At 32.9% G+C, this 27,466-nt stretch overlaps 1 protein-coding gene across 1 annotated transcript in view; it reads right to left on the bottom strand.

The window, feature by feature from the left end:
* Positions 1 to 19,940: 19,940 nt before the first annotated feature.
* Positions 19,941 to 27,466, bottom strand: part of mirr (iroquois-class homeodomain protein mirror) — a 112,689-nt gene continuing 105,163 nt past the window's right edge. The window contains exons 4-5 of the mRNA XM_088237699.1: positions 20,776 to 21,074; positions 19,941 to 20,599 (exon numbers count right to left, since the gene is read on the bottom strand). Coding sequence (XP_088093825.1) covers positions 20,088 to 20,599; positions 20,776 to 21,074 — 811 coding nt within the window. The 3' untranslated portion in view covers positions 19,941 to 20,087. The remainder of the gene's footprint in view (positions 20,600 to 20,775; positions 21,075 to 27,466) is intronic.

Below are 27,466 nucleotides of genomic sequence, written 5' to 3'. Positions count from 1 at the left end.
AAACATACCGATAACAATAACAATTGTAGCATAAATATAAATAAGAAAATATCATCATCATTATCATTCCCTTTCCGCGCATAGAGCACTGCATTGGTACACCGCAGCGTATCTCGTTTATTTTTTTTGCCACACGAAGGTTGGGTGATCAGTCTTCCGCCTATTGTAAGTGACTGATGCGCCTCTATAGCTGAAGTTATATTTATATATATATATATATTTTTTAAAGAATTAACGGTACAAGTAACTTTTACATTACATACATACATAAAGATTTACAGTGGAGTATATACAGTAACAACTTTTTCAATGCTTACTTAGAAAGAACATGATTAAAATATTGATTCCACACTTAAATGTTTTACAAGTAATTGTTTATAAGCTGGAAATTTCAATAAAAACATGTCACCTAAATCCGAATGTTTATCATCCAGCGCATGTAGACGATTCAGTACTGAATTGCTAGAATATATTGAGATATGATTGTTGCAGTGATAAAGTAGCTAGTCACTCTAACTGGTACTTTAAAACCAATGAGGGCCAAATTTGGCGGCCTCCGTGGGCCGTAGGCCTCCTGGCCTGTTGTGGTGCAAAAAAAAAAAAAAATGTAAAAAAAAATGTAAAAAAAAATTTTAGGGTTGTCCAATACTGAATAAACGATTTTAAATAGAACTAATAAATCTACACCTAATAAATACTTACACCTAATAACCTACAACTGATAAATAAACACCACTTTTACACATAATTTTATACCGTGTCGCATGAGCGGACCATCGGTCATATTAAAAATAAATTTTGGTATCCTTAGGTACCAGTCTAGGGACTTTAAAATATTCTCGTGTAAAAACACCTTTTAAAAAATAATTCATATAACCATGTCGGAAATCGAAACCGAGACCTCTTGCATGATAGGCAAATGCGCTGACCATTACACTACGAGGCAGACTCAGAAAATACACCATTGATAATTAGAAAACTAAACATGAATGTAAATTAGAAAGCCTACAGATAATATTACAAATTTAAAAAAATAAATTAGAAAACATACCGATAGTAATAAAAATTAAATCATAAATTAGACAATATACCATTCGTAGTTAAAAATGGAACTTAAATGTAAATACTAATAATAGTAGGAAAATTAACACAAATAAAAATGACAGGACATAAAAAATAGAAATAATATTTAAATAAAAAGAAATAAAAATTGCCAAACTTGTGTTAGTTCTATTTTAATAGACGCATGTTTGGCTATTCAACAGTACCTTGTAGTTTTTTTTTTAAATGAGGACCGTTTTCACAAAGCGAAATATCTATCACAAATTCAAATTTTCAAAAGGTTTTTTTATGATAAAAAATTAACTACTATAATTTCAAAAAAAAAAAGAAATTTTTTCGAAATTTTACAACCTAATTCAAATTATACCAGAAATCAATATTATAAGTGGAAGTAGAACTATTCATTTCAAATATCCAAACTTTCCAAAATTTCTCGAAAACTATATATCTACGAATATTGTGATAGAAATGTATAGAAAAGTTGATTTGTGTTTGGATAAAACATATAAGTTAAGACAAGATATAAAAATAGGTTTTTGAAATATTTTATTTTACGTATACCTATGTATAGATATATTACTTCTGGAATATTCTCGTATTATTACTCAATTAAATAATTATTCAGTCCAGTTCGCACATCTATCCTTTTTTTAAAATTTTAATTCACCTATCGATAGATCTCATCATATATAAGAATCGATTTTCGTCAAAAAACGTGTTTCGGTTTTATTGGAAATATTTCACTTTGTGAAAACGATCCTCAATTATCAAGCTTTGTTTTCTCCGCAAACCTCTCAAAATGCATTTTTGATAGTATATGTGGGGACCGTCGATGTTCGAACGTCATTATTTCATCAAAGAAAACATGCGTATGTAAGATCACCTTCATCCAACCCTTATCCGTACCCAATATGGCACTGCATTTTCAAAACTAAATGCAGCGTATCACGATCATCTGTCACAGGAAGGTAAGGTGATCAGCCTCACGCTTAAATATCAAATATTACAGTATGGAGACGGCGGAGTCACTTTTAAAATCAATATTTCAGGTCCACACTGCGGTTAATCGCATCTATAATAGAACCTCAAGCATGGTAGGCAAACGCGCCAACTACTACACTGCGAGGCGGATATATTTCCACTTGATTTCCTTTTTCAGGCACCTTGGCATCTCATCTCTTCGTTTCGTAAGTTCGCTCGTATTCCATGCAATCATTTCATTTGAATGCGTATTTCGCTCCTGTTTCCGCTTCAAACGACCGTAAATGTGACTCCTGTGCTAACTGTTCAAGATTTTTATTTTGATGTAGGCATCGAGTCAAAAACGTTCTTCCGGGGCTTTACGAGTATATTCTTCATCCGCTCGAACACAGAAAATATTAATTCAACAAACATGACAGCCGCATGTGATTTTTTCATTTGATTTCTTTACGTCGAATGCTTACGAAAGTAGCATAGATCCGTTAGGTCCAAAGTAGCCATTCTATGTAGACGACATTTGACCCATAACCTGAAGTCGCCACCTTGCAATGTTTCGCCGATTCGCCGTCGGGGGCCGCCATGTTTACCGGGGGCGAGATGCATTCTCTAAACCAGTGGTCTTCCACCTTTTTTCTTACGCGACCTAGTATTTCTTTAAAATTTATTATTTATGAGTAAAACATATCCGTGCAACTCGCAAAACCCTTATTTTATTGTACTACTTGTATGTCCGTGATTTCAATGAAAACGTATATATTTTAAAGTAAGTCAAGCCGTTAGTTGAAAAAAATGTAAAATTTGTAGAACTTGCTGCTTATATAAATATATAAATACAAATGTATTTGTTTCTTAAGTTTTTAAATTAACAGAGCAACTTAAATTTTTTTTTTAACACCATAATCAATCATAACACAGCCATTTCGTCCACTGCAGAACATAGGCCTCCCCCATACTCCTTCATACGTCCCTGTCTTGCGCTTTATATATCCAGTCACCAGCAATTCCCTTTACAAAATCTGATTTTTGTGTGGGAGGTCTCCCTCTCAACTACCCTTTTCATCCATCTTTGGTCCTTTAATCTGGCTACATTTCCTGCAAATGACCATTAAAGATTTGTCAATCCTTCAACCACGTCCGTTAGAGAGTTTTATATGTAGCATGAGCCTTTCATGCATTCTCTGTGCTACCTGGAGCTTCCTTATTGTCGATTTGGTTAGCGTAAGTTTTTTTGCTCTATATGGCAATACTAGAAGAAGACATTGGTCATATATTCTGCGTTTTAGATGTTGGGTAATGTTGCTGTTGAAGAACATCTTAAGATTGCCATATTTATAACTAAGAATTAAAATAAATATACCTAAACTCAATGTATTTGAAAATCTACATAATACACAAATTATTCATCTCTATCCCTAGTATAAATATAAAATAATAATGGCCAATAAATATAGCAGCGATGCTGTTTTTTAACATAAAATATAGTCGGCCTTGTGGTGCAGTGGTCAGCGCGTTTGCCTAGCATGCAAGAGGTCTCGGGTTTGATTCCCAGCACTGTTGACATGAAATATTAATTTAAAAGGGTGTTTTTACACTATAATATTTCATAGTCCCTGGACTGGCACCTGATGAAGAAAACTAATCATCTTACCTTTATGTAATAAAAAAATATCAAGATACGCTGCGATTGGTCTACTCTTAGAGTATGTACATATTAGAGTCCGTACTTTTCCAAAGTTTATGAGAATTTTTGAAAAGGTGGCGTTGTCGTATGTTTAGTGAAGACGTCTTTCGTTTCTAGATGTTTACAAAACAGAGTTGTCACAAATGCACGACTTTAAGCAAATTTTTATTTTAATTACAGAGATGAGTAGAGAGTAGGGAGTATAATTAAAACGCTTTTTTAAATTTAGTAACAAGTTTACTAAAAACATTGTTAAAAATAAAGTAAGCAATAATAAACATTATAAATGACATTGTTGGGTACATAAATAAATTTACTATACAAATATGCAATAATAATAAAAAAGTAAAAATGCAATAAAGTAAATTTATTGATTTTAAAATTAACCAATTTGTTGAAATGTTGAATCACTTTGACAGCAGGATGTAACTTACATCTGTAAAAACTGGTTAAAAGGAGGTCTTTAATTCCAAAATATTTTTCGAATTCATTGTTTGATTTGAGAATTGAAAACAGTAATCTCTATTAAATTTTATATTTAAACTCGTATCTTTGGATAGAGGAAGATGCCACTTCCAATTTGGTGAATTGGGGAAATCACGCCGTTTTTCCGAAGAGGTAGATAGAGAAAGAACGCTATATAACTTTGTCTTTGCATGTAGACCTCGCTTCAGAAAAAAAAATCATACATCTTCTCATGCACGCACACCGATTTTCCGACTTTATGGTATATAAATATGAAATAAATATATATTTACACAGAGCGAGTTAGTTTTTTGAAAACATGGGGGGTACGGCACCATTTATTACACGTACCAAATAATTTTTTTTTGTCCTTATTAATGGATAGAAAGTGGTTGAAACACACCCAATTGTTATTTCCCGGGGACTATTGTTCCGCCCTGTCGCGTGGATTCGTTTATTCCGCCTTATTTCATGATGAAAACTACCAAAAAAACGTATCAATGTGAACATTTATAATATTTGATTATACATTTATACCTGTGAAAACTAAAGCATTTTCTCTCTTTTCCAGTTTTATTTGAACATTTTTTCATGGCACAAGTCAGCATAATTAATTTTGATGTAATTAGCACTAAAAACGTAAAATAATTATCAAAATAACGACAGAGCGTTTTTATTTTTTTTTACAATCCATATTTAAGTACAAGTATGTTCTTTATATGAAACTGTTGTATTTTGTTATGTATTTTATGTAACATTTTAGAATTTCTTTTTTTTCACATTATATTGATGTGTTTATATTCTATTAAATATGTATCTTTGTAAAAGGCGCTGCATGCCGTGAATACTAATAAATAAATAAATATAAACAGCATTTTGCTCGGAAAGTGGAAATGCATCTGATTTCCCCAAGACTTTCTGGTAACTCATTAAATATTTTTAAACCTTCAGTAAAAGGTGTTTTGAGTTCCAGACAGCCAAAAAAATCACCTCCTCTTCTTGTTCCTTACCAGTGAAAACTCATATCGTATTGAATACTTTTTACGATGTAACCAGAAAGCAGTTTGCTTTTCAGCTTGTAAATAAATGTCAGAGTATTGAACTAAATTCTCTTTTTTGAAGAGATTTGAAATTATAAGTTCTTTTCTCCACGTCCTACCCATGAGAACTTTTCAGGGTCTTTCCAGCGTTATCGCCGACATCGTTGTATTTTTTTTGTAGTAAAATCGCATGCATATTACTTTTACCTTGATTGCGACTGCGACTCGTAGTCCTCAAGCAAGTATTTTGCGACCTTTCTAGGGGTCGCGACTCACAGCTTGAAAAACACTGATCTAAACGCCCAAGTCCGGCCCTGTCATAAAGTAGCATCATGCAGGTGTCAAGGGTTCAAGTCGTGTCAGGGAGGTAGTCAGACTTAAATATTCTTGGCATGTTCGGTGAAAGGAAATTTTACAATATTATATTTTATGAACCAGATAAGACCGAATATCGAACATCAACAGGACCGAGAAATCGCAATACGAATGGATTATAAGATATGAGATGTCCAAAGCATCCGGAATAATTGAAGAGGCAATATACGACGGTTTGAAGCATCAGAGCCTTTACCAAAAGTCAATTTAACATCACAATAAATGTAAAAGGTCGGCAAAGTACGTTTTGAGAAGAATTATGGTTGTGAATAAAATCATTTGTATAAAATTAAAAGTAAAAAAAAATGTACAAAATATTATTTAATATTTTTGTATAACCACTTACCGAATTTTCTATGTCTTCCTGTTTCGAGAAGTACAATTAAACTAACATGCAAATCCCACTATATACCTTCATAGTTGTTGCACAAAAATATAAAGCCAACACGACATGCATTTTAATATAGTTCGTACGTGTTCAGCAGTCCACTCTTCGTGAATGTACTTAAGGATTATTTGCCCATACTTATTAAATAGATAATAAAATATTTTATTTTTTTTTAGTTTTATAGAGTCTTTATTCAATAAAATATACATATTATTACAATATTAATACATTATAAAGAAAACAAAGTATTAAGATATATTTTGTCCCGATAAACTATTCAATAATAGTTTGTCATCGGGTGCTCAGACATTAGTTTCAATTAATAATCAAATAAGAAGAGTACAGACATAATACTGTATACGTATAAAATAATAAACATACAAATAGTTTAAAGATTTTTAAAAAAAAAATTAAGTAAGAAAATAGAGTAAAATAATACAATTAAAATTAAAAATAGTAATTTACTTTAATATATTTTAAATCTAAGAAAAAGAAAAAATAATAGACACATACATAAATTGTGTGTGCTCATAAATGTAATCAAAACAAGATAAAAAATAAATTAAACAAAGTAAAGTAAATCGAGAATTTCAATTCATATCTACAGAAGAAAAAAAAATTAATAAGAAAATTAAAAGTACATATTAAAATTAAGATCTAAAAAATGTAAATGAAATAAGAAAGTAATACAAGAAAAGAAAAGGTTAACTCAAGAAAATAACAAAAATGTATTCAATGAGGGATAAATATATATATATATTTAAACAAAAAAAAAATAAATAATAATAATAAATAAAAAACAAAAAAATTAAAAATTTTAAAAATGTATTAAGAAAGAAAGACATGGCACGATCAAGTCCATCAAATACTTGAAGATGGACGTGTCAAAAGTAGGAATAATCGGCGTGCGTGCATAAGAAGATGTATAAATGTAGAGGAAGCGAGGTCTGTATGCCAAGATAGAGTGTTATGGCGTTCTATCCTCTCTGCTTACCCCTACGGGGAAACGGCGTGATGGTTTATTTGTTGTTGTTGTATTACATAAATAATAAATCAATATAGGAACGTTTTATCTACTAACCACTTACGTAATAGAACGTAATGATAAATAATACAAATAACATATATGGCAGGATTGAATGACATTGTAGCACGAGGAGAGCCAAGAACAATTTCGCATGATCAGATCATTCAAAACATTGAATATGCTGATGTTTTTATTGTTTTGCTCGGCCTATAGTCTACATGTCGATGATCTAGAAGACAAACGTGCTAATTACAGAACTGAACATTTTTCAGGAGAGTAGGTAGTTTAAAGTTTGACAAGTTATTTTTTGTCTTTGTTTTAATGTCACTTATCATGAACAGGCTTCTACAATTTAGGAATAAATGAAAAATTTGTGTTCTCGTGAGTGCAAGTGGTACAAAATCATCATCATCATTCCCTTTCCTCAAGTAATGATGTATAGGGCTCTGCATTGGTACACCATTCACAGCGTATTTTCATCAGTTTTGTTACATGAAGGCAAAATAATCAGTCTTATGCTTCAGGTACCAGTTAAGGGACTATGAAATATTTTAGTGTGAAAACACCTTTTCAAATAAATATTTTATGTCAACCATGTCGGAAATCGAACCCGAGACCTCTTGAATGACAGGCAAATGCGCTGACCATACACCACGAGGCTGACGATGGTACGAAATACTAATTTAAAACATTTGAAGTTAAAATGTATTTTGTCTTCTTGACACCGAGTCATCAAAGGGCACGGATAACAAAATCAATGAAAAGATATATTAGGATTGTAAGCTATGTGTCTAAGTGAATGAATAATAAAGTTTGGTTTGCGAAATAGAACCAGAACCCTAGACGAGTGTTTTTGACTCGATTGCTACTCTCAGGTAGAAATCCTGAACTAGGTAATCTACTGGAGATAATTCCACCTCGCTGTGAAGAGGTTGGCGTATTTGCGTACCATTCTTAAGGTCCCAGAGCCTTGATCACAATGGGAAGTTAACAAATTTATATTTGACTGTCTGTAAAGAAAAAACGATATTTGTGTATGAAAATGAGTATACATGCATAAACATTTAAAGTATCTTCGTCGGTAACCTATAATTTAACATGTTTAGAAAAAAAAGGCACACATATTCTACTTTTCATACAGAAAACTTCATTTTATTTTGTAGATAAAACTGAAGAAAAGTTTGATTCTTAGCAGAGTAGACGCGAACTATTAATTTAAAAGGTTGTTATAACTTCGATATTTTATTGTTCCTGGACTAACACATAAAGTGTAAGACTGATCACCTTATGTAATATACTGGAACTAGCAGAAGAAGAATAAAAGCAGGGTGAATGGGGCCAAAATGCGGTTGCTTAGACGAATGTGTAGGAAATCAATGTATGACAATGATTACGATTGATGAAATCAGGCGAGAGCGCAAATCTGAGAAAGATGTGGATAAGGTTAAGAAATGTCACTAAGATAATTCGATCATGTTGAATAATGAATAAAGAAAAAAATCGTAAAACAGATATATATGGCTAGAATAGTAATGTAGAACGTGGATGACCAAAAAAGACGTGGCATAATTCGATAAATGAAAATCTCGAGTGAGGTCACGTCAAAAACATACACAACCAAAGGGCATGCATGGCAAAATGTATGGATGTGGAAGAAGACAGGGTAGAAGTGTGTAGCGGTCCGTCCTCTCTGTCTACTTCTACCAGGAAATGGCGTGATGGTAGTAGTAGTAGACAGACGTCTGATGTTAATATTCTATCTTACCATACAATCTCGCCAGATATATTACAAAAATTATGTTTTTACATGATTTTGCCATCTATTCGCTCTACTTTATCAAACCATCCTAACCGACCAGTGTCTCTAACGCTCATAATGTTCCTTGACAAATATTAAAAAATTAAGTCAGTTAATCAAAATACATTTAAAGTTAATTAACAATCACTAGGTAAACAATATTCCTGTAAATTGTTCATGATACAAATTGTGGTACTCTGAGCTGAGCATTTAGGTTAGCAAATTTCCAGACCGTGGTAAAGGGCCGACGTCATAATGTGGATAAATGTATATTCATGAATATCGTGAATTTGTTTACCAAAAAACACGTTTCCAGGTAACCTTCTGACCTCACTACCTTGTATAATATATACCGGCCGTAAACTTTAAAAGGAACGATCAAAAAGACCAACGGTCTCGCCTTTATGAACCTCGAGACAAATATTTCCACTTGGGTTTGTGTTTTGTAGAAACACACACGAAATTTAAATAGAAACGCGGGCAGTTATTTAAGTGATATAATTTTTTTTATTGAAACTAAAACAATCATGCAACATTAAATGGCATATTTATAGGAACAACAAATTACTAAACGAATGATTTATTTTGCATAGGAACAATATTAAAACACAGTTCTCCAGGAGGATAAAAAAAAGGAGCAAAATTTATTTTTTGTTTATTAAATACTTCACATGAATACATTATTTAATTGAATTTACACTGTATTCCTCACTCAAAAAACCGGGGCTGAGAAATACATTTTACAATTTTAGTGTAATATATTAGTATGTTTGTAGTTTTTACAAAATTAATTGTTTTTTAACTTTTTAAATATATACATAAAATAATTGATTTTAGATACAAACGTATTGTTACGAATCTCCACTAAGTGTAGGTATCTTGGGTTAAAGAAGTTATAGAGTTATCATAGTTTTCGGACTAATAGCATTTCTGTCAATTAATATATATTTTTCCTCCTATAACGAGCGTTTTGAGGATGCGGTGGTGGACCTGTCTTGAACACGTGCTGCGCATGCCTCAGGAGAACCTTGAGTCAAGTTGCCTCTTCTTTAAACCTGCGGGCTCACGCTGTCCTGGAAGGCCGTCAATGACGATCTTTAGACTTTATTCGGCGGAATTAAGGGGCGCTGGATTGACGTGGGAAGAGGTGAAAATGCTGGCTGGCGATAGGGTATTCTGGAAGCAACTGGTGATGTCCACATGCTCCACTTAGGAGCGTATGTGTAAAAGAATATGAATTTTTATTTTCTGCTTGAAGTTTGAGTATTTTAATATTTTCCAAACATTTTTTGGCAGACTTCTATATTGTAAAGATTTTCAGTGATTTATTTATTGATTTAATTTATTTCAACTATTCAAATATATTCATTATCATTTTAATTATTATTCAAATACTATTTTTGATCTCTTTTATCTAACTGCAACTAAAAAACTTTTTAAACCAGCTTAAAGATTAAATGTAACTGAACTTTTTATACTAAAACCCTTCAAATGTATTCATAAATACGCAGCTGATGTAATTGTAGACAAATAAATACAACTTTTAAAAAAAATGTAGTGAACACGGATAAAATACGAGAATAGACTAAGACAATCTTCACAAAAGATGCTGAAAATATTATTATTAACATTAAAATTTGAATTTTTAAAAATGAAAATTATTTTTTTAATTGAACAATCCGTAAGGGATTGTAAATAAACTTAAAGTCAAAAAATTTACACACTTAAAAATTATTTTTTTGTCAGTTTAGCGACTCTTTTGACCCATAGGTACGTTTCGGAGAGTCAGGTGTATTTTTTACTATTCATAAGTGAATGAATGAACCCTCGCACTCAACTTGTATAAATACCATGCATTCTAATATTTAGTTTGCAAACAAGTATTTTTATTTACAAATTTAAAAGAAAAATGAACACCATTACGCCAGTCAAAACAATTTATATTTTTTGGATTGCGCCCCATTACCAACCTATTTGACAACGCCAATCAATATGCCGATACACATAGGTTAATAATTCAAACAATTTCAATGTAAAATCACGATATTGTTTGTCGGCAATCGTACAAGCCTTTGCCTCTGTACGAACATTACCTACCAGACATTCGTGTAGCTTACGGTGCACGAACTTGGTACCTATAGCTGTAATATATAGCATGGTTACCTTACACGAGTACTTCAGACGACCTTTGAAAAATCTCCAATAAGGCAATTTTTCCGAATTGTTTTGCAATACAATTTTTAAAAAAAAATACAATTCACACATTTCTTTTTCAGACTGCGAGTTTCTGATACATAAGACAAAAAACATGTAATCATTTACCAATATCAACAATATTTTCAGTATGGATACCTCCTTCAGTAGTTCAGTACGGTCTCCTACTTTACTTGGCATCAGGTTTTTTAGTCTTGGACATCCGCATCCGAAAATTTGCTGTCAATTTAAGCAATCGCGATGGGAATCTTCATCTTCAGGGAGGGTTATCTTTCTTGTTTTTCCTTCAATCCGTCAGCCCTTAGAATCTTCTTGGGTTATCCCCGATCACTAGACTACGCAGTTTTTATCAGATCATGGTAAATTTAATCAAAAATTATTTGTTTTTAATATTGTTGACTCCCCTTCGTGCTGCTGCGAATATCCTTACCAATCTTCTGAACACATCCTGTGGTCTTGTCCCTTTCCCTTTCTCTATGATTACCGAATGGTGCTTCTCGCTACTATCCGTGGCCCTGTTATAGGTCCTGTCGGATATACAGATCTGATGGCTTCTAAAAAGAATTTCAAGGCTTTTAAAAAGTTTTGTAATCATTTCGGCGAATTGATCATGTCCAATCAATTTAATCCCAGTCAGTTAAAAATTCACTTCCCTCTCTTCTCAATTCAATGAAGTACATATTATGTGCTTCTGGATTACTTTCTTTCAGCACAAAGGTCCTAAGGCTACCAGATTTCAGAGAGCTCCTTCGGGCAGCTTTTCTCGTTTGACAACGAGCAAATTTTCCGTGTATGTGGGCACCGCCAAGGAGACTTATGTCCTCAGATGCGGTGTGTGGTATGTGGTGGGTAAGCTGTCAATTTAAGCAAAAAAAAAAATGTAAGTATGCGTTTAATTGCTTTGTTAAATAAAATATAATAAAGTACAATAAATTGAAAAGAGTTTTTTGCTTGCATTAAAAATTTAATCTTCTTCTCTGGTCCCAATCCTGGGATTGGCTGGCAGCAATTACATTCATTCTTCTCCTCCATTCCTCCCTGTCTTGTGCGGCTCTTTTAAAGTCAACATATGATGAGCAGCGCACGTCCTCTAATAGGTCCTCCAGGTACTCTCGGCATGGGCGACCCCTAGAGTTTGTCCCCTCGGTCATCCCCTCCATTATGACATGCAGGAGGCCTTCTTGACGTATTACATGGCCGATCCATCTTGCTCGCCTTTCGGACAAGGTTATGAGCAGGTGCCTTCCACCTTCGATTCTTTGGAGAACCTTCTCATTTGTAATGTGGTCTCTCCAGGAAATTCCTAGTAGTCTTCTATAGGACCACATCTCAAAAGCCTCTAGTCTCCGTTTATCTCTTTCGGATAGGCACCATGTCTCGCAGCCATACATCAAGATACTCCATACATAGGTCTTGATTGGGAGTTTTCTTAGTTTTAGGTCTATATTATTTGATTCAATTATTTTTGACCTTTTTTATAAACATAAAAACATATTTAATGTAAACATAATTTAATATAAAAATAAAAACATATTTAAATTTATTGCAACAGAGAAGGAAAACATTTTTGAGAAGGAAATACGGAAGTCTAGGCATTTACAGGGCTTATGACCTGTCATTGTATGGTTTAAGTGGCGACTTTACACATTGTGTAACATTCACCGTTCTCCCCATGTTTAAACATCCAAATTTCCTCAACTCTTCCATCTGTTGACTTTCTGAAGTAGCAGAATGGTGAATGTTACACAGTGTGTAAAGTGGCCACCTAAACCAGCCAATGACAGGTCATAAGCACTTTAAATGCCTAGACTTCCATATTTCCTTCTAAAAAATGTTTCCCTTTTCTGTTGCGATAAACTTAAATATGAATAACTCCCTAGGGAGGAAATCCAGCCAGTCTGCAAGCATTTGGACGTACTCAAACATTGTTGATAAAATATATGTTTACCATAGAATTACAATATACCAGAAGGCGCGTAGAACCAAATTTGAATACATCGCACTGTGTCCAAATGTTTCCCAATTATCCCCTCCTGCATGACATCCCGCCTGCGCGATGTCATGCAGGCGGGATATCATGCAAAATTCGATTACGCTGGCAAAACTGACGAAATGTCCATCTTGTTTTATTTCACAATCTGACAGACCGTAAAATAATCCAATTCTTAAATAATATTATTTGTGCATCCTCTACTTACACATGAAATGTGATCCTACCCTATTCCCATTTAATCCCAACAGTATTTTGACACTTTAAAAAAACACAACACGGCATAGTTGAATTTAAATCGGCACTAAGCGACGTCTACAGAGTAAATACCAATTTATGAGTATTTCAGTCGGCTCTGGACTATTATTATTCTATGATGTTTACTAATAAGAATAAATTTACTATTTAAAAAAATAAAAATGAAATATATATTTAAACATATATACATATATGTGTATATGTATATATGTATATGTTTACGAGGATATCAAGCATGTTATATGAATGTGTACGTTTACATTCGGTAGTTGTCCAATAATACTTACAATATACCTCCACTGGAAATTGTCAGTAGCGTGCGGTGATAAAGGAAACTACTCTTATGTTATTGAGCAATATTTATTGCATATTAGTACATTCTTTTAGTGGATGTCTTAACAAGAAGGATACAACTTGAAACCGCTAGATATTGAAATGGAATGTCAAAAAATCGGTAGAACGCACATTTTCAGTTTTTTAATGATTTTTAAGTCAACTAAGACGCAACTTCGTTAAGTATGTAATGTCGAAAAAAAATTGGCGGGTTTTCAAATCATATTCTTGTGATCTTTCTAGCCGAAACCGATCTGAGAATATATTGTCTGTATACTGGTAAACTCTCTTAATGACAAAAATTGAGAAAACAAATTATAGATCCAGTCATATGTCATTGTTTATGCTTAATCAACTGATACAATCCTCCCAGATTTAGTTTCATCTTTATCATGCGTTTACATCCACACATTTTGTGAATTTTGTGATTTCTTGTGAAAACCATTAAATACATTTATTAAGTCACAATCTCATCCATTGAAACAATTGCAAGGAACTAAGTTAGTCTCATGAGTATTTACCTTATTTTAAAGCCAATAAGGAGGTTTATGAAAGCCCTAATTGATTGCCATTAATAATATACGAGTAAAATACATTGAATTAACTTAACTAAACAATCTTAGAATTTATTCAAATGTACAGTACGTATGGTCATGGCATGATCAAGGTTGACATGGCAAAGAACACCCTGTATAGAAATGTAGCAGCCAGATTGTCATTTATTAGTGTTACAATCAATTTAATCAGGATTACGAATTAATGAGAGAATTAATGAAAATTGAATCTCAAATTAAACAACTCTGTGGTGGACGTTTGACCGAAATTATCTTTGTTACATAAAATATTATTTAACATGATATAAAAATATCCGTTTTATGTCAAATAAAATTTGTTTTATATTTTAAGTTCAAAGTTCATTAATTCAATTACTCTTTTTAAATGACCCTTTACTTATCTACTCTGTTGTGTCAATGCACAATAAAATTTTAGAAAAATTAACAAATTGATTTTTTTATCTTACATTTGTGTTATGGTTGTGTGTACTTGTAATTGTATCAAACTGAACGGTTTGGATAGGTAGGGAAAAATTGCCTTAAGGCAATATGGCCGCCCAAATATGTACATAAAATGTATACGTAAATAAAGTGTTAAAGAAATAAAAATTACACGGACCGTTGGGTCTTCGAGTATTTCAATTGGTTTTATTCATGAAGTCATATATATTTCTTCTCCCAGTAGTACGGAGTGGATGTCCGTTTTACACCCGAAACCATGGCCAATCTAGCTTCTTTTACATAATTATCATTATGGCTGATCGTTCGGTAGTGAATAAAAAAATATACCATTCAATGTGTATGCGGCCATTCAGCCAAAATGCAATACATAAATCATTTGATGATTTGAATGAATAAATCATTTGAATAAATCCGTAGCACGTGACAACAAAATAAATTATTTTAATTAAATTACAAATTTAAAAGCTTAAATTAAATTAACTTAACAATAGAATCACCATGTAAAGCGCCCTTGAGGTATTTTATTACGAAAATGGCGCTATATAAGTTATCCACAATAAATAAATAAATAAATAAATAAAATACGGCGCCGCTTTGTACATGTATTCCGTCTAAAATGACAATCCGGTTGCGACATATATTTATATATATAGATAATATTTTTATCTTCCGCAAAAACGCGGTTCTAGACGTTGCATTAATGTGAAGTCAGTAAAAAGTCGGTAGTTATGTACCCACTAATATTTATTAGAGTATGTAAGAGCTATTAAAGGCAACTTGTATGGTGAGTTTACTTTTATTATATTTATTTTATGAAAAATGTACGGCTCTGGAATTATGTGCAGTAATGACATAGTAGGACCCGCCGTGTATTGTTCTCCGGTGGTCCCCACAAAACAAGAGATGGTAGAAACATTCAAAATATGCAGCAACATTTCTCACGATTTGCAGCGATAATCGATTTTATCAAAATGGTAAAAAAATAAAAACATAAAATAATAATAATTTTTTTACAAAATATTCTCCTTTTTGTTGTGTCCGTATTACAGCTAGAAGTTAACAGAGTTATTCTTAATTTTCTCTCAAGTGAAACCACATTTTCTTTATACCAAATATATATTCGTGGTTATTTAACATATACATGGATAAATGTATGAGAGAATTGAAAAGTATGGATGTGGGAGCGAAAATGAGTAATCTTACTGTCAGTTGCCTTCTGTACGCCGATGACGCAGTCCTCCTAGCTGACAGCGAAGAGGAACTGCAATCCTTGGTTACAAAGGTTTACGAAGTGTGCAAGGAGAGTGATTTGCTAATGAATGTGCAAAAGTCGAACGTCATGGTCTTTGAAAGAAATGTAACTATGACTGAATGTAAGATTGTAGTAAATGGAGATAGTTTGAAACAGGTCGAAGAATTTGTATATCTGGGTAGTATGTTTACTAGAGATGGAAATATGGACAAGGATATTGAAAGGAGGGTTAGTGCCGGTAACAGAGTTAATGGTGCCTTAAAGTCTGTCGTAGCAAATAAGTGTCTATCGCAAGAGGCTAAATTAGCAGTTCATAATGGAGTTCTGGTACCAACCCTAATGTATGGAAGCGAAGCATGGAGTTGGAAAAAAAGGGACGAAAGTAGACTGAATGCTGTTGAAATGCGATCCCTCAGGCGAATGTGCGGAAAAACAATGTATGATAGGTGCCCTAATGTCGAAATTAGAGCAGAATGCAAGGCTGAGTTAAGCATTATCGACAAAATTAAGAAAGGTCTTTTGCGATGGTTCGGTCATGTGGAGCGAATGAATGATGAAAGAACGGCTAAAAAGATTTATGATGCGAATGTGTCTGGTTGTAGAAGTCGAGGAAGGCCGAGAAAGACATGGCATGATCAAGTACAACAAATTCTTGAAAGTGGTCATGTGAAAAGTCGGAATAATCGACGTGCGTGCATGAGAAGATGTATGAATGTGAAGGAAGCAAAGGAAGTGTGCCAGGACAGAGTGGTGTGGCGTTCTATCCTCTCTGCCTACCCCTCTGGGGAAATGGCGTGATGGTTAGTTAGTTAGTTAGTTATTCACCAATACCTAGACTAAGCCGGCTAGGTTACGAGTATGGTGAAACTTATATATTTCAATAAAAAATAAATGAAAGAACTTTGTTTTTAACCACTAATTTTTATTTTTCACTGTCTAGTTTCAAAGCAAATAAGCTTCTTCGTCAAGGTTTACGTAAGTTACGTAAACCTTGACGAAGAAGCTTGTTTGCTTTGAAACCGGTAGGTGAAAAATTAAAATTAGTGGTTAAAAAAAAAGTTGTTTTATTTATTTTATTATAATGAATAACCACAAAGTTAGTGCTTCAAATATAAACCCTATATATTTCGTTTGTCATTATATAATTATAGGTTGAGTATTGTAAAGGCTATTAACAAATGTAAAAAAAATTCTTCATATTATTCTTTATTAACTAAATTTTAATAAATGTTTCTTTATTTTTTTATGTATCTCTATCTAAAATATATATATGTTTATGTATATGTATGTGTGTGTATGTGTTTATGTATGTAAATATATGTAATATCTCTCCGTATACCCATACATCTATGAGGGTACGTTTCCTTATTAAAACTTGTGGTTTTATATTTTATTCTTTTATAAAATTTAAAAAAAGGTGCACAATTACGTGTGACCAATGGTGAAAATTCAATTTTTTTACAAATATACACATTTTCGTAAATAAAATTAAAATCTTTATAATAACTATAGGCTTATACCATACTATTTATTTTTAAAAAAGTAAGTGTTTTATATTTGTACCTAGGGAAGTTTGTTATCAACTTTGGGCGCCGGTATTCATAATTTAATATTGTTACTATTTTTAAAATAGCCAGTGTATTACAGTACCTACTTTTTCTTATGTACCTAAATAATATTATTATGTGATTGATTAAATACCTTTAATGAGTCCATTTATTCCAAATTCTAATAACCTTATTTTTGAAGTGTTAGAGTAAATCAAATTTTTGCATCCCATCATTTGTCAATATAATCGCATAGTCAATTTGTGAATTATGTACAACGAAAAAAATATTGATTTTATTATAGAATCGCAAAACGTCAATAATCGAAGTTGCTTACTTTTATTTTACCAGTCGGGAGTTGTGAAGTTTTGGAAAACAAAGGTGTTTTTGTATAAACAACTTGTTTGAAACTCACCTATCAGTTTTGTATTCAGCTGCCGGTCACGTGACTTGCTTTAGACTTATTATTTAATTTTTGTTGCAATCAAGGCGAGAAATGCCAAATTTTGGAATGGGCTTCATTTTCTTCATTCAAAGGACTTGTTAAATTATAAAGATTTTTTTAAGTAGCTTGCATAAAGTCTTCATATCAGATGTCATTAAAAATTCTGGAGTTTCTCTTTGAGAACTTTTTAAAGAATAAACAATATTTGTAATTTTAGAACTCATTTGGTTATAATGTTTTGTTATCGTATTGAAAGATGTATTTAAAGTATTTTTTCTTGAAAACGTTATTTTACTACGGCACTGTAACATAAATAAACAAATAGTTTTCTAAACATAGTACTAAATTATATTGAAGATAAAAACCGTAATAACGAAAAATAAATAATCACAAAGTTAATGCTTCAAAAATAAAAATAAAAATACATTAAAAAAGTAATTTGCCTAGAGATACATACATAATGTATAAATGTACCTTGAATAAATAAGTAAATCATGAATTTTTAGTTAATCTGTGATCTGAATTTAATTTCTTACTTTTTTCCAAAAATAATATCTACAAACTTACTCGTGACTCATTTATTATTTGTACTTCTAACTGAGCTAAATAAGTCTTTATTTTAATTGATTTTTACACACCTAAAAAGGTTCTTTGTTTTATAAATTATGGTTGTGTGGTTGATGAAAAGTTGCTCGTGGTTATTTTTTAAAAGAAGTAAAAAATTTGACGTTGTATGCAAATGTATAGGTTAATTTTAATGGTTTATAAGCGTTGTTTCAAAAATTATTTTTCAATCAAAATTATATTTAATTCTTACAAAATACCTAGCTCACTTTTGTATATTTTGTCATGTTTTTTTTTGTACTTATACTTACGTTCAATTCCATTACATTTTCCTTAGGACCTCCTCGTATTTTTTTCTTCTGAACATTTAGTAGACAGTAGGAACGTTTGATAGGTGAAATTTTTAAAATTGTTAACATATTACTAGAATTCATTCTTTTTATTCTCAGATAATATTTCTTAAAACTTGTAATAAATGTCGTGGTTGAAAAACCAGGGCTTAAAAAGGATCTAAAAAATAAGTCGGGTTCATTCTTTCTCAATTATCATTTTATTGTAACTATTAACACACAATTATAGAATGACGATGAAAACAAATAAAGTAATTATTTTGACTATTACATTTGTATAATAATAAACTTTTAGTTATTTAAAACGAAATATAATTTTTGCGTTCATTTTATAAATGTTATAAAAGAAGAAAAATACAGCAAAGAACTATTTGATATAATTACCTGCCTACTCTGATAATGTTTTAAAAAGAAACTTTTTAAAAAATCGAGTAAAATAAATAAAGGAAAATAAATTTCCAAACAACAAAAAGTAAAGAGTATAATATAAATTGAATAAGTTTTACAACTGGCAGTAGAGAAACAATCCCATAAATTACGTGAAACTATGATATATAATAATATATTGCATATTGTTTAATAATATTTTATACATCGAGTCGAAAGTTATCCTTTGACTACTAGAGAACAATAATTACAGTGCCTTCGATACATCTCATACGGTAAATACATTTACTAGAATAAAAGATTAACAATAATTACTTTTGTTTGTGTCACGTGTCGTGTGTTCGTCTCACTACTCATAACATGTATACGTCATTAATTAGGATTTTACTACAAACAAAGTACAATATACGATACGTATATTTAAAGGTTTACTTTTATACTGCACATTTACAGGTCAGCGTGTCTGTGCGCAGTTTCTACTCCTTAATCGATAATCTATTTATGTCAGGGTATTTATTTACATTTTATAATATAAGAATTTAAATACATTTCACATAACTAAAAATAAACAATATTATACGGATATAATTCGATGATACAGTAGATCACGCTTTATCGTCGTCAGCAGCGCCGAGCGGCGGCGAGGAACCGAACTTCAAGTCTCGCGTTGAGCATATCACAATCATACTTTACAGCAACTATTTCTGTGTAAGGGCATTAGTGAAGTGTCGTTCAGTTCTTGCCATATGGGTACCCTGATGCGATAATTGTTTACGATTAGGTATTATAATATATTATAAAAATCACATTGTATTATTGTCCAAAACTCTGTCCACAATCGGCCACTCTTCGTCGGGGTAGGAGTACGGTACGGGGCGTCAGCGCAGGGCCGGGCGGGGGCGCGCGGGGGGCAGTCAGGCCTTGTGCGGGGGCGGCTGCTCCGACAGCGAGGACGTAGAGGAGGACGAGGGCGAGGCGCGCGCCGGCGTAGGCGGCAGCGCGGACCCGGGCGCTCCGCCCGCGGCCGCCGCCACGCGCGACATGACGGCCAGCGGCGCGCGCAGGCGGTAGGGCTCCAGGCGCGAGTAGCCCAGCAGCGCCACGTCGGCCGGCGGCGGCGGCCCGTACAGCTGCCGGTACAGGTCGGGCCGGTAGGGGTGCGCGGGCAGCAGGCGGGACGCGGCGGCCGCGGGCTCGCTGTCCTTGCTGGCCATGTCGGCCAGCGACCAGATGCGCGGCTTGGCGGCGGGCGGCGGCGGCGGCCGGCGGGCGGGCAGGTAGGGCGGCAGGTAGGGCGGCTCGGGAGAGGCTGGCGCGCTGCCCGCCCTCGAGCCCGACCAGGAGCCGCCGGCCCCCGCCTCCAGCCGACCTCCGCCGGCCGCTCGGTCGCCGTCCTCGCTGGACCCGGTTCCCGAATCTTTGGAATCTACAACAAGAGACAAGTACACGTAAGTCTCGCATACATCTTTCGTCTTTTCTTTCGCCACAAATTTATTGCAATAGCAAAGACAGCAAGGTTCGTATCGTGATAAAGACGCAACACTTTGAAAATCGCACAACAAATGCAAAAGTCGAATAAAAAATCATGTAATTATTAATTACCTAAAACGTCTTTTCCATCTGTACTTTTGTGGTCATCGTCGTCGTTGTTATTATCGTCGTCTTCTACTCTGTTTCTGGGTTCCCAGGTCATCTTGTTCTCCTTCTTGAGTCTCCTGCGCGCGTTGGCGAACCAGGTGGAGACCTGTGTGAGGGTCATCTTGGTGATGATGGCGAGCATGATCTTCTCTCCCTTGGTGGGATAAGGGTTCTTCTTATGCTCGTTTAGCCACGCTTTTAGAGTGCTCGTTGTTTCCCGTGTGGCATTTTTTCTCCTCGCTCCATTGAGATCCATTCCATATCTGCGAACAGAATTATTCCAAATCAATAATACGATAAAATTAAAAGCCCCAATTATAATAATAAAATGTAAAAGTGGAGATATTGTTTTAGAAAAGAGAAAAGTATTTGCGAAAAATCTAAATGCAAGAGCAAGTGAATCGATAGTAGATAACGACGACACTGATAAAATACATTTGTTGAATCAGAAACGAGAGCGAAAAGGGATAAGCGAACGGTTGACTATCGCGAGGCAATTTCCGATCACCCTCGACCGGGGTGGGGGTGGGTCACAGCTCTGGCCCCGGCCTCTCATTACAGCCGGATGGGCACTTAGATTTTATCTCCCGCTTGGAGGACCCTTCGCATTTAAAGAGGTCATAATTTTCCCATGTCCGATTCACCTTTTTAAGCTTTGTGTGGCATCTGTGTCGAAATGTGTTCTGTCGGGATCGGCCAAGGAGGGAAATGGCGGAAACGAAATGGGAAAGCGAGACGCGACATTTTTAAACTTTAAACCGAAGACATCTGTCATGATGGCAAAAGAATCAGATGGGGAGATTTCGCTCTACAAAAAGAAATAACACAGAAATACAGTACTTGCGCGTATACCCAGGAAAATGTCAATTCGATTACTAATGACTGTTTTGTTTAATCTACGTTAAAAATGGTTCTAATAATGTAAATGAGCCAGTAAATAACCGGAATCGAAAATCGTAATATCATGAAATTAACGGAGATGTTAACTTTGCAGGCCTGAAACCTGAAAGCGAAAAAACACGACGCACATCGTCGTAAAAAAAGTTTGAATAAAAAATGAAGCACTCCCCTAGTATAAAAGCTCTCATGTTAGAAAGTGGGAGGCAAATTTAATTTCGATCCGGTCGATTCAGCAGTTTAACTACAGTAAGTTGAAGAAGTTTAAACTTTGATAAGACAAAGGTCTCTTTCTACCGTTGGGTTTATCCGACACGAAGGCGGCCAAGATACAAAACCATTGACGTAAATATACATTCAGCTGTCTCGCTTTATCCCGATTCTTCTTTTCTCTCTCTCCCGTTCTCGCTACTCGTCATTGTACCAGGCGGAGTTTTTACTGCGGAGAGCCAAACGGATACATCAAAAGATAACTCTTCTGAATGGTAGTTTGTGCGACTCTAAGGACTCCATAAAACGAATATTATTCTAAGGCTCGCTCTAAAGCGAGAATCATTAAAAATAGACCGAATTAAACCTTGCACTTTTGCTCGATAGACTAACCAGCAATCCAACTCAATAAATCAATACGATTTATAACTACATCACTGGCTCGTATTATTTACCTGAATTAGATTAGGTTAATGAGTAAAAACGTCTGTATTTATTACGTTATTTAAATAATCAAGTAAGGGATTGTGTAAATAAAATTAAAAAAATTGCATTGTTTTTTATAATTAGTAATTATATTCTTACACGATTCTTTTTTATTTATTTTACGTACTTAACCCTTAAAGCGTTTGTGTCCTTTTTATGTGACAACTACAAAATCTATTATAATAATTAACAAGAACGTGATGTAACGCTGTGGCTAAAGTTAAAAAGAAAAAAGTATGGTATAGCTATCTTTTTCGCTCACACACAAAACGCGTAGTCAGTAATTTCGCGTAGTCAGTAAATGTCAGTTTGAATATTGACGTAAGCTCAAGCTTGAATTATTTAGTAATTTAAACAATAGAGAAAGCAGAAACATCATTTTCGATATAAGTTTGTTTTACATGTTGTTTATTTTATCTGTTGGTGAGCTTTTTCTAGAAATTAAAATGAATAATATCGGATATAATTTATATGTGACACTGCCAATTTCTGTGTTATAGGATATTATTGAAATAAAAAGTGTTTACGTATATACAGCAATGTCCGTTTAAAGAGTAAATTTAATTGATCAGAATAAGGGAAATTCATACAAAAATATGTTACTATTTCATTGATTTCCATGGTAAGGGTTTAATTACAACTATTGCGGAGAAAGAAATATTTAGCAAAAGACCAAAAGGGATGGAGACGTATCTGATCTCCCCAAAGACAGCGACGCTTAGCATTGAACAAAACAGTTTAAAGCAACAAAAAAAAATTACTCAAAATAATTTAATAAAACCAGCGAAAAAATTTCAATAAATGTGTTCGTACTTATTACCCATCAAACCGGCTCTATATTATTATAAAAATAAAAATTGCTTTAGTATATATGTAAGCATGAAATAAATAATGTTTAAAATACAATTAAAGCTTGTGAATTTCTAATTAAACCTTTTATGGTAATAACAAAATTCATCGCGATCATCATCAATCATTATTTTTCCAAACCTAATGGTGCATTGGGCACTGCATTGATATACCAATCGCAAATATCTTAATCATTTTTTTTATGTAAACATATTTTTTTACATGAAGGTAAGATTTAAAGCTTCAGGTACCAGTCTATGTACTATGAAATATTCTAGTTTCAAAACACTTTATTAAAACAATATTTCATGGCAACCCTGTCAACATTCGAACCTGAGAACTCTTGCATGGTAGGAAAACGCGCAAACCACTGCACGACGAGACCGAACACAACAAAACTATCTGATATTAACATATTTACTAGTCAGAGGCGGAATCTGTGTTTTGATACAATGTTATTATTTAACACGACCCTTTTAAAGTTTTGTAACCCTCAATACCTATAAAACATGTCGATTTGTGTTATATTGTTCACAAATAAATAAACAAATATTTTCTTCGGGCTAGTTTTGATACCTATACATTTGTTCCACCTACGCGTCAGATTACATCTATGGCTTCTTTTTGCGTCGGCAGTTGTTGATGTCATTTGGAAGTTAAAAAAACAAGAAGAGATGTCACTTGTCTCTCGTCAGCTGTCACACGCGAGTGCACATTGGTTCCCCGGGAAAGGGAATTAATAAAACTGTCACTTACCCTCCGGGAGGGGGCACATCCCAAAAAATGGAATGGCGGCGATGATAGGTAAGTTTAACGTTGAATTTTTAATAGACGCCCTACGCCCAAGCTTAGTATTAATATATGATATTTATTTATTTATACATCAACAGTTCAAGGAACCTCTCACAAAAATAATCACAGCAGTGAAAAATTGATAATGTAATACATTATATGTAATATTTTGTAATTATGTAATACAAAATAGAATAAATAAAACCAAACAATTCAGTGAAAAAAAAAATGTAAAAAAGAAACATAACATATCTATTAAAAATAGAAGATAACAATCAACATGAGAAAACCTTCGGTTCTAAATATAAATATAGAAAAGTGAAGTTGAGAATAATTAAATACAGCTAGTATTTAACTAGGTAATAATGAAAAAGAAAAATAATGCTACAATAACACTTTATAAATAAGAAGTTTTTTAGAGCAATATGAAAACATAAATTATCTAAATAACACCTTTATTTTATCAGTTGGTTGAAAAAAGTTGCCATTTGGCAATAAACCCACCAATGAACAATTTATATTACGTACAAAACTTTACAACAAAGAAATAAATAAAGATAAATTGAATAATATGTAAGTGAGATTAATTTCATTAACAGCATATGCACATACATCATAGATAGGTGTACTAAGAATGAAGTAGAAGGTGTAAAAATGGAACTAGCTCTAAAATGTACATGAAAATTAATACATATTAAAGTTGGTAATCAGCAGTTCGAGTTTTATTTTAAGAAAACCCACGATTATTTTCTACAGGGGATATAATATCATCTATGTACCTATGAATTAATAAAGTGAATAACTCATATCGAAATGTATATTTTAAACATTTGAAAATATTTTTTGATAGTCAAGATATATTTTGCACTCCATAGAATAAGTACATAAGAAAACTAACAAGCTTGATTCAGTAAAACAGAGAATTGACGTTTTGTCTTTTTTGCTTTTTATTGCATGTATTATTTATTTATACAATTATGTATAAATAAATAATGCACTGACACTTCGGAACGTGGCTGTGGGCCAGTGGAGTGGCTATATCCATAAAAAAAAATATATATTGAATGTACCCACCTATTGTATAAACATTTTTGTAAACTATGTATTTGTATTTTATATTGGATTAAACAAATAAAATAAAATAAAAAAAATTTGACATCAAAACAAATGAATTTTTCCAATCCTACTTTCCTTTATTCATCCTCCATCACTTCTCATATCTTTCTTTCTTTTTTCTACTCACTTTCTACGTGTCTTTTTCCCATAACTAAAATTTTAACTACATGAATAACGTTTTTCAAGAATTTATTTTTGTTTATAACAGTTTAAACTGTTGCTTTGTTTTATTACTTTGGAGTGCATACATGTTATTAAATGGCAGACCCTTCTTCATGTAGAAACATTTAATCTTTACTTCGGTTTTTTATCGGACATAAATAAAATAAAACCAATATTTTAAGACGAAAAATGAATATTTACGAATAAACTTGTTGAGAATGTCAAAGGATATAAAATGTATATTTTTAAAACCTATAATATTGTTTTAGTTTGGTGAAATAAAAATGATTCAAAATTACAAAACCTTTTGCTGTTTTGTTGTTTGAGAACAACTTCTTTACAAAATTCTGAGAATGAAATGAAAAGAAGCATAGGATGTGTGCACTTTTTAATGTACGAGTAATATTTTTTTTTGCACCACAACAGGTGAATCGACTTAATAACATTATTAAATTACAACAAAAAGTACCCTGGCTTAAGAAAAAAAATATTTTAAGTATTCTGGTCTTAACAGGAATCGAATCCGAAACCATCCGTACATGAAGCAAGCGTCTGTGTATTATACGGTTTATTCATAATGCGTTCTTAAAATGTCTGTGTACCATGTTTATACAGTGTATATAAACTAACATATTATTATTAAATATTTCACAAATAAAAACTTCGAATATTAATATTTGAATATTGCTACCTAATTTACAAATAATATTAGATCGAAACGTTTCTCTTTCCGGATGCTCGAAATTAGTATTCTTTACACCCCGTTGAGTGTAATAAGGGGTTGCTAATAGAATTAAATATTTGCGGAAAACTGATACAGCCGGCAATAGAAGATATTGGGGATGAATCACTTAAGTAAAACTTAACCCTTGAGTGTGCTTAAACTGCGATATATTCTCTTATCTCGCGTACCCCAGAGGGAAGGGGGATGCTGATAATGTATTTGGCCTCCTACTTTAGGGTTGACATAAGGTGTGAGATGAAAGTGTATTTAAAAGGGTGCGAAAAAGAAAATAATGGGGGCTTAGCCGGAATAAAATCTTGCAGAGAAAAATGCTTGACGGAATATTTACTGCTTGGATTTATTAGGTATTCTATGTGTATCTAGTAAGAGTATAATTTAACAATAATCTAATTACTTTTTTTTGCTGGCTTTTTCTATTGAATAATTTCCGTTTTAAGGTAACATATTTGTAGTGTTTTTTATTGTTATATTTAGACATAGACACGCACTACGTGATTTTCAAAAAAAATGTCAATTGAAATATTAAATTTATTTAAATACGCATATAGACATTTATATATATGCATATATATGATTAAAGCTACCTAAAACAAAATAGAAACATTTATTTAAATAATACAAATATTAGGAATTTCATACAGATTCATTTATGGTCTTAAGAGCATTTAATCTTTAATTGTAAAAGACAAACGAAGAATATCAATTTCACAATACTCATTACCTAGCCAGTTGTATCAATGTAGATATATTTCATTTATATGGTATTAAACAACTTATAAATTAAATATAATACATACATTGTTATTATCAGAGTACACAAAAAATATATTTATATGTGTTTTATTTCAAGATTCAAAATAAAAAAAATATAATTAAAAAAGGGAAAAAACAAAAGCAAAAACTATATACCTTATCGTATTCAATTACTTTATCTAAATCACAACCATTGGAACAAAAGAACGCAGTGTTGTAGACATAAATATTCACAACGTCTTGTTAAGTCAAGATATTTGCCAACACATTCGAGTTTTGGTTTTCATTTTCTATGTTAATGGGAATCTCCGGTACTTCATTTAGGAGAAGGGCAATATTATGGTCCTATGGTAACTGTGTGGTACAAAATAGCCCCAAAATTTTCGACGTGACGCGGCGATGGTCACTGTACAACTAGCACTCCCTCTTTACCAGCTTGAGGAATAGAAGAGAAAGCTGGCTTCTCGCAGCAGAAACCGTGTATCTGTGAGATCTGACGCGACTATTGGAGTATTCAATAAATTATTGGTAGTGTTCAATATTTTTCCTTAATTATTTTAGATTATTTGTGAATGATTAACTTGGATGTATTACTTGCTAGATATAATCATACGTATCTAAAAGCTTTCGAAACAAAAGTTTATT

This window comes from Micrasema longulum, unplaced genomic scaffold, assembly GCF_059751315.1.
Source record: "Micrasema longulum isolate JH-2025_06_02 unplaced genomic scaffold, ASM5975131v1 h1tg000107l, whole genome shotgun sequence".
NCBI classification, from domain to species: Eukaryota; Metazoa; Arthropoda; class Insecta; order Trichoptera; family Brachycentridae; genus Micrasema; species Micrasema longulum.
Note: the sequence above shows the minus strand (reverse complement) of the source record. Positions and strands in the feature narration are given on the sequence as shown.